We start from the raw sequence: 14,294 nt of genomic DNA on the forward strand, positions 1-14,294 counted from the left end.
TCCTCCCACAGAGAGCAGACTGACTCAGCGCGGAAATGTTGGCGTCATCCTATGTAAACAAACACGCATGTAAAACTCAAAATATTGAAGTCCACCAAATTAGCAACTTCATGTCTATATATTGTACAATTAGTCAATATAGTGATGATCGCAACAAGCCTAGTTTAAAATATGCATCGTTATTGGACCAGAGAAATCCATGGGTGCTTATATGATCGCAATATAGGAACTGGTACCTTAAAATAAAGCTTTGGTCTTTGTTTAACCTTATGTTTGAAAGGAATTACTGTATTAAAACATTTTATTTATAAAAGCAATAACAAGCAATTCCGTGGAGTTGTTTTGGTCCGACGTGTGGGTTGGAGCTTTATAACTTATTATACTGTGAATGTCTGCAGACCTCTCTTGACAGAACCTGAAGTGTGGCCAGCAGTAGCAACCCCATCCCCTAACTCAGCTGAACTCCAACCCAAAAAAAATAAATATTTAAACAAAGTGCAATACCAAGCGAGGGCTCTTTTGCCTAGAGGTCGCTGTTCGACTGCACGACACTCCTTTAAACAGGGACATAACTAGGACCAGGAAGAGAAGGGCACAATACCAACCATTTGACAGAGAGACTTGGCGTCCTCTGAGAACTTGCTGGAGTACTCCTCCTCCACGTCCCTCACCAGCCTCTCCACCTCCTCCCTCTTGATCTTCTTCTTCCTCTGCTGGAAGGGCGACTGGCCCTCGATCATCTCGTACAGCAGGCAGCCCAGGGCCCACCAGTCCGGGCAGAAAGTGTAGCGCTCGTTCTTCACCACCTCCGGAGCTGGTGGGACACGGACATGGACGGGTACGGATATAGATTGGAGAGTGAGTCTCCGTCGCCCGGCGAGAGTCATTGATTGCTAGCAAGGACCTCCTCTCCTATAGGCTTAAAGATGTTCTGCCTCCTCTCCTATAGGCTTAAAGATGTTCCGCCTCCTCTCCTATAGGCTTAAAGATGTTCCGCCTCCTCTCCTATAGGCTTAAAGATGTTCCGCCTCCTCTCCTATAGGCTTAAAGATGTTCCGCTTCCTCTCCTATAGGCTTAAAGATGTTCCGCCTCCTCTCCTATAGGCTTAAAGATGTTCCGCCTCCTCTCCTATAGGCTTAAAGATGTTCCGCTTCCTCTCCTATAGGCTTAAAGATGTTCCGCCTCCTCTCCTATAGGCTTAAAGATGTTCCGGTTTAGAACCACGAGTCACTGTTACACCCACGCCCCCTGAACTCACACCAGCGACCCCAGGCGGAGAGAGGGGCTCATCATGCGATCTGACACGGAGTTATTAACAAACAGACTCATCCAACTCCATTACATGTGCACAGTGTTTTCAAGAGGCAGGGGGGGCAACACACTAAAAGGAGGTGTTCCGTAGTACATAGGGGCGCACAGCCTATGGGAAAAGGAGAGTTCCATACTACAGAGGGGGCGGCATTGGCTCAGGCGGTAGAGCAGTCGTCTGGTAACCCAGAGTTTCCCGGTTCGATTCCCGCTCCTCCCAGGCAGGGTGTCGAAGTGTCCTTGAGCAAGACACTTAAGCCATAATTGCTCCCGATGTGCAGGTTGGCACCTTGCATGGTTGCCTCTGCCATCGGTGTGTGATTGTGTGTGTGAACGGGTCAAATGTGAGGAACAAATTGTAAAGCGCTTTGGATAAAAGCGCTATATAAATGCAGCCATTTACCATTGCCATTTAGATAGGGGTCCAGCCTATGGGAAAGAGGAGTTCCATACTACATAGGGGTCCAGCCTATGGGAAAGAGGAGTTCCATACTACATAGGGGTACAGCCTATGGGAAAGAGGAGTTCCATACTAAATAGGGGTCCAGCCTATGGGAAAGAGGAGTTCCATACTACATACAGTAGGAGGGGTACAGCCTATGGGAAAGGGGGCTCAGGAATGGACTTTGGGTCTGATCCCATTCCCTATGAGAGCCCCTTATGAAATACAATATATGTGTATATACAATATACAATTGCATACATACAAAATATGATTTATAATATATATGAAATATATATATATATACAACACGTGTATAAATATATTTCATATATATTATAAATCATATTTTAGGGCAGGCCCTCAGCCAGGATACCTAGTGCAGAATTGTATTCACACCAACACAGCACAAGGGGCGGACAACCCTAACCCATACAAATTAAATAAGCAACAGATAATAAAATAAGCATTCACAAAAATTAATTTCATAGCCATCAAAGTAGTATAAAATCCAATAGCTTACCCATGTATCCTACAGTCCCTACTCGTCCCTTTATGGTCTGGCCCTCTGGTATGTGTACCGCTAGGCCCAGATCCGATATCCTGATATGACCTAAACACACACACACACACACACACACACACGCACGCACACACACACACACACGTTCAAATGACCATCAATCCACCTCTAAACATGAAAAGGCTCCTTTCAAAGCGAGGCTCAAAACAATCTGGACTTCTTCAGCTCAGATTCTCCATATCTTTCTATCTGTGTAAGAACAGGCACGCATGCACAATCACGCACGCACACACCCACACGCACACACACAGCAATCACAGAGAGATAGACACACACGCACACACAGTAGATCGCTAGGAGCCTCCATATCTCACTGCACATCATATGACATGTTGTACAGGATTTATATTATATTATATAATATATTATATGAAAGATACGGATCTGAGAAGACTTGGTGAAGTCAGGTCAGTGAGTAGCAGCAGAGTCCCGTGAGAAGCCGAGGAGAGTCCCGAGCCTCGGACCTCTTCACGTTTTGAACCATAGGTTCCGGTGGGACGGTCGAAGCGCATGCGTAGAGAGAGGGTTTTATTTTAGAAGCCAACTAGAATCGATGGGGTTTGAGATGGGTCGATTGCGGGGTCGCTACGCAAATAGCTGAGTAGAAGAACGTTATATATACCATGTCTATGTGTGCGTCCCTTCTCTTGCTTTCTCCTCTTGGCTAAAAGGAGGTAGGAAAGCATTCTGACAACCAGAGTTTTATTCATTCAGATTTAAATTGACTGTATATTTGTGATGACATAAGTCACCGGAGGAGTAATAAGAGGCACGGCATCCAATCCAATAAGTACTCAACACTCCTGAACCCCACGCCAAATTGTGTTCCGTATTCTTCCCAGACACAGGGCTCCCTCTTGTGGTTTACAACAGAATGGCACCTCATGTTTACACAGCATGAAACTGAATTATTTAGCAAACCAACCATAGTAGCAAACAGATTTAGAATGAGACCAAACAATTGAATTAGTTTGCTGGCAAAGTAATTTTAGAACAGAGACGATTTAAAGGGGAAGACGCCATGGCCTAAGACAGTTCAATATATGAGCTACTCTCTCCCAAAGCCAGAAACCAGAGAAGTACTAATCAAGTGTAAAGTCTGACGTTGCTCCATTGACAATGAGTGGGATGAGCTTTATTCTATAGCGGTGGTCTCTGAAACAGAAAATGCACATATGAACTCAGAACATTCCCCTGGGTGCTCTCAGTGTCATCTTTACCATCTCCCGCAATTCAATGCCTATGGAGAAACGTTATACTTGATAACATGACAGGTTTGAGTTTTAGCACACAAAAAAAGTTGCGCATTTTCACATGTATGGATCCTGAAATTGTGTATAATTCCCCTGTAAAACTAGCCGACCAACTTCCAAAGAGAGTGGTGGCAGGTAGAAGTGGCCATAATCTCACCAAGAGATTTCAACAATTCTCCTTGTACAACACATGTCCCAACACGCCCCCCCCCCCCCAATACCAGTCAAACGTTTGGACTCATTGAACTGAATGAGAAGGGGTGTCCAAACTTTTGACCGGTACTGTATATAAACGAACGTGACTTGCAGTGGGTGTTCCAATCAGGACAAAATGTACCTCCTCGTTACAGAATCAAGGATGTTGGCTACAGGCCAGGGCAGGCAAACGAGCCCTGGCACCTGGATATACAGAGAAACCACAGAGCAGTATTGATTTGGTTTATAACATGTTGTTTCTGTTGATGCTACAGTACAACACACCTCAGTTTTAAATGACCACCAGTCTCTCTATTTCCTGTGCGCCCAAAAAAAGTTGGTTGAGAGTAATCTACTGTCGTTCCTGGTGAGATCTTCTACTCACCGTGATCATCCAGTAGTAAGTTCTCTGGCTTTAGGTCCCTGTGAGAGAGAGAGAGTGAGAGTGAGAGTGAGAGTGAGAGAGAGAGAGAGAAGGTAAGATGAGAGGAGATGAGACAAGAGGAATGGAGAGGAGATATTAAGGAGATAAGATGAGGAGGCGAGAGGAGAGAGAGCGAGAGAAAGAAAGTGAGAGATCAAAGAGAGAAAGAGAGAGGAGATGAGACGAGACAAGAGGAGAGGAATGGAGAGGAGAATTTGAAGAGATAAGATGAGCGAGAAGAGAGAGAGAGACAGAGACTTTGTCATCCAGTGAGATGTTAATTCCCTGTTCAGTGTAGCTTCAAAAGCACATTCAACAACCCTCAGCTTCCACTGTATCTGCAGTAGTCATCCTGTCTGAAGACACACGCAAGCATTCAGTCACAGTGCTGGTGGTAAGGCTGGGCAGAGCAGAGCATTCAGTCACAGTGCTGGTGGTAAGGCTGGGCAGAGCAGAGCATTCAGTCACAGTGCTGGCGGTAAGGCTGGGCAGAGCAGAGCATTCAGTCACAGTGCTGGTGGTAAGGCTGGGCAGAGCAGAGCATTCAGTCACAGTGCTGGTGGTAAGGCTGGGCAGAGCAGAGCATTCAGTCACAGTGCTGGTGGTAAGGCTGGGCAGAGCAGAGCATTCAGTCACAGTGCTGGTGGTAAGGCTGGGCAGAGCAGAGCATTCAGTCACAGTGCTGGCGGTAAGGCTGGGCAGAGCAGAGCATTCAGTCACAGTGCTGGTGGTAAGGCTGGGCAGAGCAGAGCATTCAGTCACAGTGCTGGTGGTAAGGCTGGGCAGAGCAGAGCATTCAGTCACAGTGCTGGTGGTAAGGCTGGGCAGAGCAGAGCATTCAGTCACAGTGCTGGCGGTAAGGCTGGGCAGAGCAGAGCATTCAGTCACAGTGCTGGTGGTAAGGCTGGGCAGAGCAGAGCATTCAGTCACAGTGCTGGTGGTAAGGCTGGGCAGAGCAGAGCATTCAGTCACAGTGCTGGTGGTAAGGCTGGGCAGAGCAGAGCATTCAGTCACAGTGCTGGTGGTAAGGCTGGGCAGAGCAGAGCATTCAGTCACAGTGCTGGTGGTAAGGCTGGTGGTAAGGCTGGTGGTAAGGCTGGGCAGTAAGACTGGGCAGTAAGATGGGGCAGTAAGGTGGGGCAGTAAGGTGGGGCAGTAAGGCTGGTGGTAAGGCTGGTGGTAAGGCTGGGCAGTAAGATGGGGCAGTAAGATGGGGCAGTAAGATGGGGCAGTAAGGTGGGGCAGTAAGATGGGGCAGTAAGGTGGGGCAGTAAGGCTCACCCTGCTGAGCGTCTTCATTACAGCCATCATATCCACGCTGTTTTTAGCACATATCTACTTTTCTCTCGATTTGTATAACCTGTTTACATCTTACATTATGATATCTGCAATATCTGGGACGGTCAGTAGGTCGGTAGGTACTATGAAAAAAACCCAAATATGATCGCCGGGGTGATCTGATGTTACCGGGGATACTGAGGAATGTAAACACTGTATCCTGTTTACTGTTTTGTGGTGTGTCCGAGTTCCGTTTCCGTGGCAATACTTGCAATTTTCCATTTACTACCATGTTTACCGGCAAACAGGCAGCCAGGATATGAAAAGACGAATACATTACAAACACCTCATCCCGGCATCTATATATAAGACCTTAAATGTTATATTAGCTAGTAGGCCTATCTGGAATATTATTGTGCATGTAGTCGACTCTCTAAACATACAGATTCACATTTCCTCTTGCTCTCTCTCCTTTCCTCCTCCTCCTCCTCTCTTCCCAGTAAGAGGGCGGTTGTGTAAACAGCCTGTTACCTGGACAACCTTCTTAATTCTGTTTTCTCTGTCCACCACCAGTCATGGATGGACTCAACTGCTCCCTCTCTCAAGCTTGCCCTGCTCCCCCCCCCCTCTCTTAGACATGCATGGTCAACCTCATAAGCTGTAGGGAGCAGTTTAAGGCCTTGTTCAGACTGCAAGCTCAAATCCCCTTTTTGAAATGCGATTTTCGCAAACCGGATCCAAACCGGATTTGGAGGTGGTTTGAAATGCGATTCCAATCGGATTTCTACAGAAACGTCTCGGTCTGGATGCTCTGGCCGCTCAAATCGGATTTCAAAGTGTCTTTTGCGTCGCTCGCAACACACAACGTCAAATCCAGAGTGACAGAAGTGCATCAGAGGGGCTGAGCAGCAGAGCTGTATGGACATGGAGGACCATGGACAGACGCTGAAATTAATCTGCCGGCACTTGTCTTTGGGGAGAGTTTCTCCTGCTTCAGTGTTGGAAAAAGCCACCAGCGCACATAGTTACCGACACCTACGTCGTTGCCACAGCAACCCGTGCAGATAGTAGGTTGGTGATGTCTGGATCTGATCACTTGCAAATAACAGTGCGGACAGTCAATCTTAAAATAAATCTGATTTGTCTGCAACAAAGCCTTAGCGAGTGTGTGTGTGTGTGTGTGTGTGTGTGTGTGTGTGTGTGTGTGTGTGTGTGTGTGTGTGTGTGTGTGTGTACATGAGTAAGAGGGAAAGTGAGTATATGCTTGCATGCATGTGTTTGTGCCTTGTGACATAAATGCCTCTGTCTGTGATTTTGCATACATAAACGTGTGTGTGCACGCCTCCGCATTCCTCCTGACCTGTAGACAATCCTCTCCCGGTGGAGATCTGCCAGGCCGCAGGAGATCTCAGCCGAGTAGAAGACGGCTCTCTCCTCCTGGAAGCCGGCGTCTCCCATGTGGTAGATATGGAACTTCAGATCCCCGCCGTTCATCAGGGTCAGCACCAGGCACAAGGCATCCTTGGTCTCATAGGCATACGCCAGACTTACCTGAGGAGGAACACAACAGACACAGGAAGTCAACAAGGAATACGCCATTCCTCCCACGCTGAACTGGGGATAGGAAACCTATGGCTTAGGACGTTCAACAGTTCAGTGGGGAAAAAAGGATAGTAAAATCCGGCTACATATCATAGCTATTCATTATTTATGTATAATTGCCATATACTATGAACCTTTTTGAAAACAGACTGTTAATATAATTTGGCTTGTAGGTAACTTGAGGGGAAAAAGATGGATTTTAATTAATTCATTTAAAGTGGTAGTCTGCAAGATCCTTATTTTTGGCAACATTTATTGGTGATAAGCAGTCATTGCTGTTTATTGATGAGCTTTTCTATTGACGTCCGCCTGCTATTGATGTCCGCCTGCAAGCTATTAGTCAACGTGCCGCTTTCAGACCCAATGGAGAGACAGCTTGGAAAGTCATTCCATCATTAGCAAATACCATGACTGGACTGGAGAGATTCAGGATGTGCCTACAGTACCTGCAGCGACCACATTAACACAAAATCCCTTTTGGGTGGTAAAAACTGGTCAAATGAGTAAAGATTTTTTTATGAAAATATGGGATTGGGACACGGTAACGGCAGATACTCAATATTAAATGACTCCGATCGGGATCTCAAAAGCGTGATCCCAATCTAAAATCAAAAAATATTATTATATTATATCGCTTATATTTCTGTGGGAAAAGGTCTACATTTGTTGTACTGAATGAAGAACTGTTACTTTGGTGTAGTTAAACGTTAGGAGTAAGAAAATAAGAACATTTAAATGTAAAATAATAATAAATGAAATGCACGGTTGACTCCAAGGCTTGGAGTCACTTTTTAACCATACCAACAAAACAAAAATAAAAAAAGGGGTAGCACTTTATAATAACACCCTGTTATATAATACATTTATAAGGTATTTGTAGATGATGAACTAATCATGAACAAACCATTTATATACATTCATAAATGATTATTAAATCATTTATAACTATATTTGTATAACATTTACAGATTAGTTCTACATTATTTATAACTCATTATCAACATTGTTTGTACTTGATTTGTTCATCATTAAATAATGTTGTTTAATGTGTAGTAACACATTTGTAGATGCTTTGAAAAATGGATATGAAAAAACGACTATACTGTATCTCTTTATTTTTCATGTTCAACAAATGATTTGTTAAGACATTCATAAAACATCTATAAATCATTTGCAGATGCTATTGTGTGCCCTAATCTGAAGTGAAGCCTATTCATCATTAACAAATGTCTAATACAGTTAATTATTTGTTTACTTTTTCATCACCGGTTACAAATGTTGTAGACAGCTTTCGGATACACCCTTCTTTGTGAGATCAAACAGTGACAGAATTAGGACTATAAATAAATGCAATTTTATTAACATATAAAATACATGTGCATGACATATAGTGTAATATGGGGGGGGGGGGGGGGCACTAGGACCCAGGAGTACCTGGCCGCGTGTATCACTTCCGCAACGGATTTAGTCGGATTTCGGTTTCCGGGTTCGCCTGATTGGCCGCGACGGCCACGTGACACGCGTGGCACGCCCCCGCGGCACCGTTGCCGCTGCGAATCAGTCAGAGCAATATTGTCGCGCCATCTTCTGAGTGCAGACGCGCTGCTGTTTAATCACTTTTCCCACTTCAATGACAGAGCTGCTGTTTAATGCTCACTTTTCCCACTTCAATGACAGAGCTGCTGTTTAATAATATTGTCGCGTTGTGGAAAGCAGGATGAGAGAGCGTAGATTTCAGTGTGTATCATTTAATCATTTATCATTTAACATTTGACATGCATACATTGTTGTCATACAGAAGTACAGAATACTTTTATCCAAAATGCTTCTTACTGTTACTGTTAGAGACTGTGCTAGACAAGATAAGTATGAAATAAAATAGTATAGCATGTAAAATAGAAGTAAAAATAGAGGTCACGCTGTTCAGTATAGACATATGTACAATGTTCGATGCAGAATAGAAGCAACTGAGTTACCATACAATATACAATATACTATGCAATGTAGCAATATACAATACGCTATAGTGCAAAGCAGCAATGGGATGAGGTACAATTTACAGTAAGGTGTACGAGTTGCAGTGCAAATGCTTCTTACTGTTGCGCTCCAGAGACCGTTACTGTACCATACAATATACAATATACTATGCAATGTACTAATATACAATACGCTATAGTGCAAAGCAGAAATGTAAGGTGTACGAGTTGCAGTGCAAATGCTTCTTACTGGCGCGCTCCAGAGACTGTTAAGCATTTTGGATAAAAGTATTCTGTACTTCTGTATGACAACAATGTATGCCTTTCAAATGTTAAATGATAAATGATTAAATGATACACACTGAAATCTACGCTCTCTCATCCTGCTTTCCACAACGTGACAATATTATTAAACAGCAGCTCTGTCTTTCAAATGTTAAATGATAAATGATTAAATGATACACACTGAAATCTACGCTCTCTCATCCTGCTTTCCACAACGCGACAATATTATTAAACAGCAGCTCTGTCATTGAAGTGGGAAAAGTGAGCATTAAACAGCAGCTCTGTCATTGAAGTGGGAAAAGTGATTAAACAGCAGCGCGTCTGCACTCAGAAGATGGCGCGACAATATTGCTCTGACTGATTCGCAGCGGCAACGCTGCCGCTGCCGCGGGGGCGTGCCACGCGTGTCACGTGGCCGTCGCGGCCAATCAGGCGAACCCGGAAACCGAAATCCGACTAAATCCGTTGCGGAAGTGATACACGCGTCCTGGCCAGGTAGAGTATCTAGAGAGGAAGTCTCACGCGAGTGAGACTTGACGTCACATGTGTTGCCGTCTGTTTGAATGGAAGCACGATACATGCAGAACCAAGTTATCCGTGCTGCTCCTGCCCCACGCTTTTAATAAAGGTATGAGCAGGTTAAACACCTTTTTTGTTGGTAAATCTATTCCATCCTTTCCGACCTACAAACAACTCTTATATGTTGTGTAGACGTACTTGATGTGGTGGGCGCTAACGTTACATTTGTTCCTAATGTGTGCTCAGTGCTCAGTATATTGCTGTTATTGCTGGGTAATAATTATTTGTATTTTCAGACTGTATAGGCGCCGATACAGCCTGAAAATACAAATAATTATTACTCTTGTGTGTCGTGTCATCATCACATACCGCAATATACTGAGCACTGAGCACACATTAGGAACAAATGTAACGTTAGCGCCCACCACATCAAGTACGTCTAAATCAAATCAAATCAAATTTATTTGTAAGGCCCGACAACACACGTTAATGTCCCCATGGGCCGGACACGTCTTCTTTAAACAAGTTAAGAAGAAACATAACAATGAGTCAAGAACAAAACAAGAACACCATAAGGTACAACAAATTTAAAATAAATGCAAATAAATGAATGAATGAATGCAAACACTCCCAGACATACCCCACGCGAAGGTAAGGAAAAACTCACTAAAACCTAATAATAGGGAAAAAATGCTCCACAGGCAGTGTGCAGGAGAGAAACCTTAGAAGGGCCATTCAAGGGGGGATCTCCCTTCTTAGATGTCGGTGATAGTAGTGTCTAGTGTCTACACAACATATAAGAGTTGTTTGTAGGTCGGAAATGATGGAATAGATTTACCAACAAAAAAGGTGTTTAACCTGCTCATACCTTTATTAAAAGCGTGGGGCAGGAGCAGCACGGATAACTTGGTTCTGCATGTATCGTGCTTCCATTCAAACAGACGGCAACACATGTGACGTCAAGTCTCACTCGCGTGAGACTTCCTCTCTAGATACTCTACCTGGCCAGGGTACTCCTGGGTCCTAGTGCCCCCCCATGTTACACTATATGTCATGCACATGTATTGTATATGTTAATAAAATTGCATTTATCTATAGTCCTAATTCTGTCACTGTTTGATGTCACAAAGAAGGGTGTATCCGAAAGCTGTCTACAACATTTGTAACAGGTGATGAAAAAGTAAACAAATAATTAACTGTATTAGACATTTGTTAATGATGAATAGGCTTCACTTCAGATTAGGGCACACAATAGCATCTGCAAATGATTTATAGATGTTTTATGAATGTCTTAACAAATCATTTGTTGAACATGAACAAATAAATGGAGGTACAGTATAGTAGTTTTTTCATATCCATTTTCAAAGCGTCTACAAATGTGTTACTACACATTAAACAACATTATTTAATGATGAACAAATCAAGTACAAACAATTTTGATAATGAGTTATAAATAATGTAGAACTAATTTGTAAATGTTATACAAATTGTTATAAATGATTTAATAATAATTTACGAATGTATATAAATGATTTGTTCATGATTAGTTCATTATCTACAAATACCTTATAAATGTATTATAACAGGGTGTTATTATAAAGTGGTACCAAAAAAGGTTGTGCCCCAAATGACTGTAAATGACAGATATAATTGTTGTCAGTTATCTTATGCCTAACAAAACAATAAATACTTAATATCTTTTTTTTTTATCCACTTTTTTCTCCCATTTTCTATTTTTCTCCCATCCCAATTTCGTATCATCCAATTCAACCCTCCCCTGTCTCGAACACTGTTTCTTGCCTCCCACAAGCCGGCTGCAATGTGGACGAAGCCATACATAGCACGAGTCCCCTCCGATACTCGAGGTAGCAGCCGTCGCATCTTTTTACCTGCGCGGCGCGATATTTCAGCCAATGTGTATTAGTACGGATGAACACCTAAACTGAAAGCAATGTGGAGCACTGGGATCGAACCCAGCGTCTCCAGCATTCGAGGTGAGCGCCTTGCCCACTGCACCACGTAGCCGCCCTAAATACTTAATATCTTATAAATACTTAAAAACATACTCACATAGAAGTAATGTAAAATAAAATAAATATTACTCAATTACAATTAGAGTAAATGTAATGAATGAATTACTCATATCTTTACACAGGACAACTCAAACTGTAAGAGGATCAGATGAACCTTGTGTGGGGAAACATGTGTTAAATGCAGTGCTAAATGCTGTTGACCAGAGCCGACTGGGACGACTGACTGGCGAGTGTCCAAATCGAATGAAATGCTCAAGCTTCATCTGGATGAGAGTAAAAACCAAGCCAGAGACTGACCCTGCTGTTGTCTTTTAATTAAAACTCTAATGCTGTTACTAATATCACAGCCAGCCCGGTGGATGTGATCAGGCCAGTCTGCCTCAGCAGATGGGTCACCTTCCACTTCCCAATAGAGCTGGTGGGAGTCATACAAGATTAAAAAGCTAGAGGGGATAGTTCCCATCTACACCGTACAGCCAATACAGTCTCACAACTACAGTACCTGCACCATTAACCCTTTCACTGCCACACGACAGAAGGTTAACCCGTTCACTGCCACACGACAGAAGGTTAGCCCTTTACTATCACACAACCGACGGCGGATGCGGAGCTAATGATGCTAATGATGGAGCATCGCCGTCGGTTGTGTGATAGTAAAGGGTTAACTGGCTGCCGTGTGGCAGTGAAAGGGTTAACCGTTTCTGCGCCAAGAACGAGTATACTCGTTATTGGCCGCCAATCGAATAACGCCAATAACGACTTTACTCGTTTTTATGATCGTTATATCGTTTATTCGCTATATCTATTCATAATTCATAGCCGCAGCCTCTGGTATAGTCTTCAGACCCTGTCTGAGCTGGCAGACGGTCAACACCGCCCTCTACTGCCAGGCGGAGCTATTGCATCTCATTGAAAATGGGCTTGTGTCTTTTAGGAGACGATCTGAGCCGGGCGGGCGGGGTTTAAATATTCAGGCGAGCCACTTCTATACAACGATGGCATCAGCAGTGATGCAGTCGTAATATGGGAACTGCCCACACGCCACGTGCATGCGCGCTCCAAACTAAATACAAACTAAATTAACAATGTAACTTAGAGTTAGTTTACTGTACAGAAGGACAGTTTCCTTCAGACTGAAGCACAACTTAATGTCTCATCCTTCCAGTCGGGTTGCTTGACCACAGATTAAGGCAACCCCCCACCAATTGCTACAGGGCTTGTATTTTGGTTTGGCACTTCTCGTTGTTATGCTATGAATGGTATCCTATTATTATGCAAAGTCTAGGTGATAAGTGCGGGCCGGGTAGCTTAATTGCTTTCTACAACGGCCGGGTACTTATCACACGGCGCGACGCGCACTTCTGCCTCAGTGACCTACTAACACGGCGTGTAACCGCGTGTGTGCTCGACTGCATGCCTGGGCATCAGTAACTCCGCCCGCCCGTCATTGTGAAACGGTCGGTAGTGTGGTGCGGACCTCCACAAGCATTATTTGGATTTTCCTGGAATTACTGAAAAACACCCAAACCATACTCATGACTTTGAGGAAGGTCCATTTCCCCTAAATGTGTTGTAGAAGAAGATTATCTGACTCAAATTGCATCGTCCAGTGAGGTACAAGATCCATCTGTCTATAGTGGAAGTTCAACTCTGATTTTCCCTCCACTTCTTGTGCTACACTTAGGCCTGTCGTGATAATTACTATATCGACTTATTGTGCGATATATACGGACATGAACTCGATAATTTTGAGGACCTCGTTATTGTGTTTGTTTACATAGAATGTCACCAACATTTGAGCCAGTCGCACGGCTTCTGTCCCCCTCGCCTTTTGCTTTTTCCAAATCCAACTGTGCAAAAATGCTTCCGCATTCGTCACCGGAGGTACCGTAGTGGCGTGCGGTAATGCGCCTTTCATTTTCCTTCACGCAGCGCCCAGCGGCGGCGTGCTCGCTCAGGTGCGTGCGTGCGCCAGCGTGCTCGCGAGGTGCTCGCGAGGTGCTCGCGCATGCGCATGAGATCCCGCCTTAACAATATATATAAGTCACCGCCCCAAATTCAGTATCCAGAAATAGCTCAATTGGCAAGACGCCATGGCTGTGGATCCTACAGCTAGTTGCTGGTGAGTTCGAATCCCGTCAAATATTTTTTTTTTAACGTGATTTTTTTTTAACGTGTATTCTTTCGCCGGTTAAGGTTAGGCATTGTTTCGGAGTTGGTTAAGGTTAGAACGGTTAAGTTTAGGCGCTGTTAAGGAGCTGGTTAAGGTTAGAGTTTGTCAAAGAGAATGGCAATATTCTTTCTATGGTTAAGGTTAGGCATGGTTAAGGTTAAGGTTAAGGTTAGGCATTGTTTCGGAGTTGGTTAAGGTTAGAACGGTTAAGTTTAGGCGCTG

General features: G+C 43.9%; 1 protein-coding gene across 1 annotated transcript in view; it reads right to left on the reverse strand.

Moving 5' to 3' along the window:
* Positions 1 to 14,294, reverse strand: part of grk6 (G protein-coupled receptor kinase 6) — a 126,251-nt gene that overhangs the window by 24,404 nt on the left and 87,553 nt on the right. Inside the window, exons 8-11 of the mRNA XM_084319590.1 lie at positions 6,845 to 7,035; positions 4,168 to 4,205; positions 2,275 to 2,364; positions 606 to 814 (exon numbers count right to left, since the gene is read on the reverse strand). Coding sequence (XP_084175716.1) covers positions 606 to 814; positions 2,275 to 2,364; positions 4,168 to 4,205; positions 6,845 to 7,035 — 528 coding nt within the window. The remainder of the gene's footprint in view (positions 1 to 605; positions 815 to 2,274; positions 2,365 to 4,167; positions 4,206 to 6,844; positions 7,036 to 14,294) is intronic.

Source organism: Notolepis coatsorum, assembly GCF_963971535.1.
Source record: "Notolepis coatsorum genome assembly, chromosome: 8".
NCBI lineage: Eukaryota > Metazoa > Chordata > Actinopteri > Aulopiformes > Paralepididae > Notolepis > Notolepis coatsorum.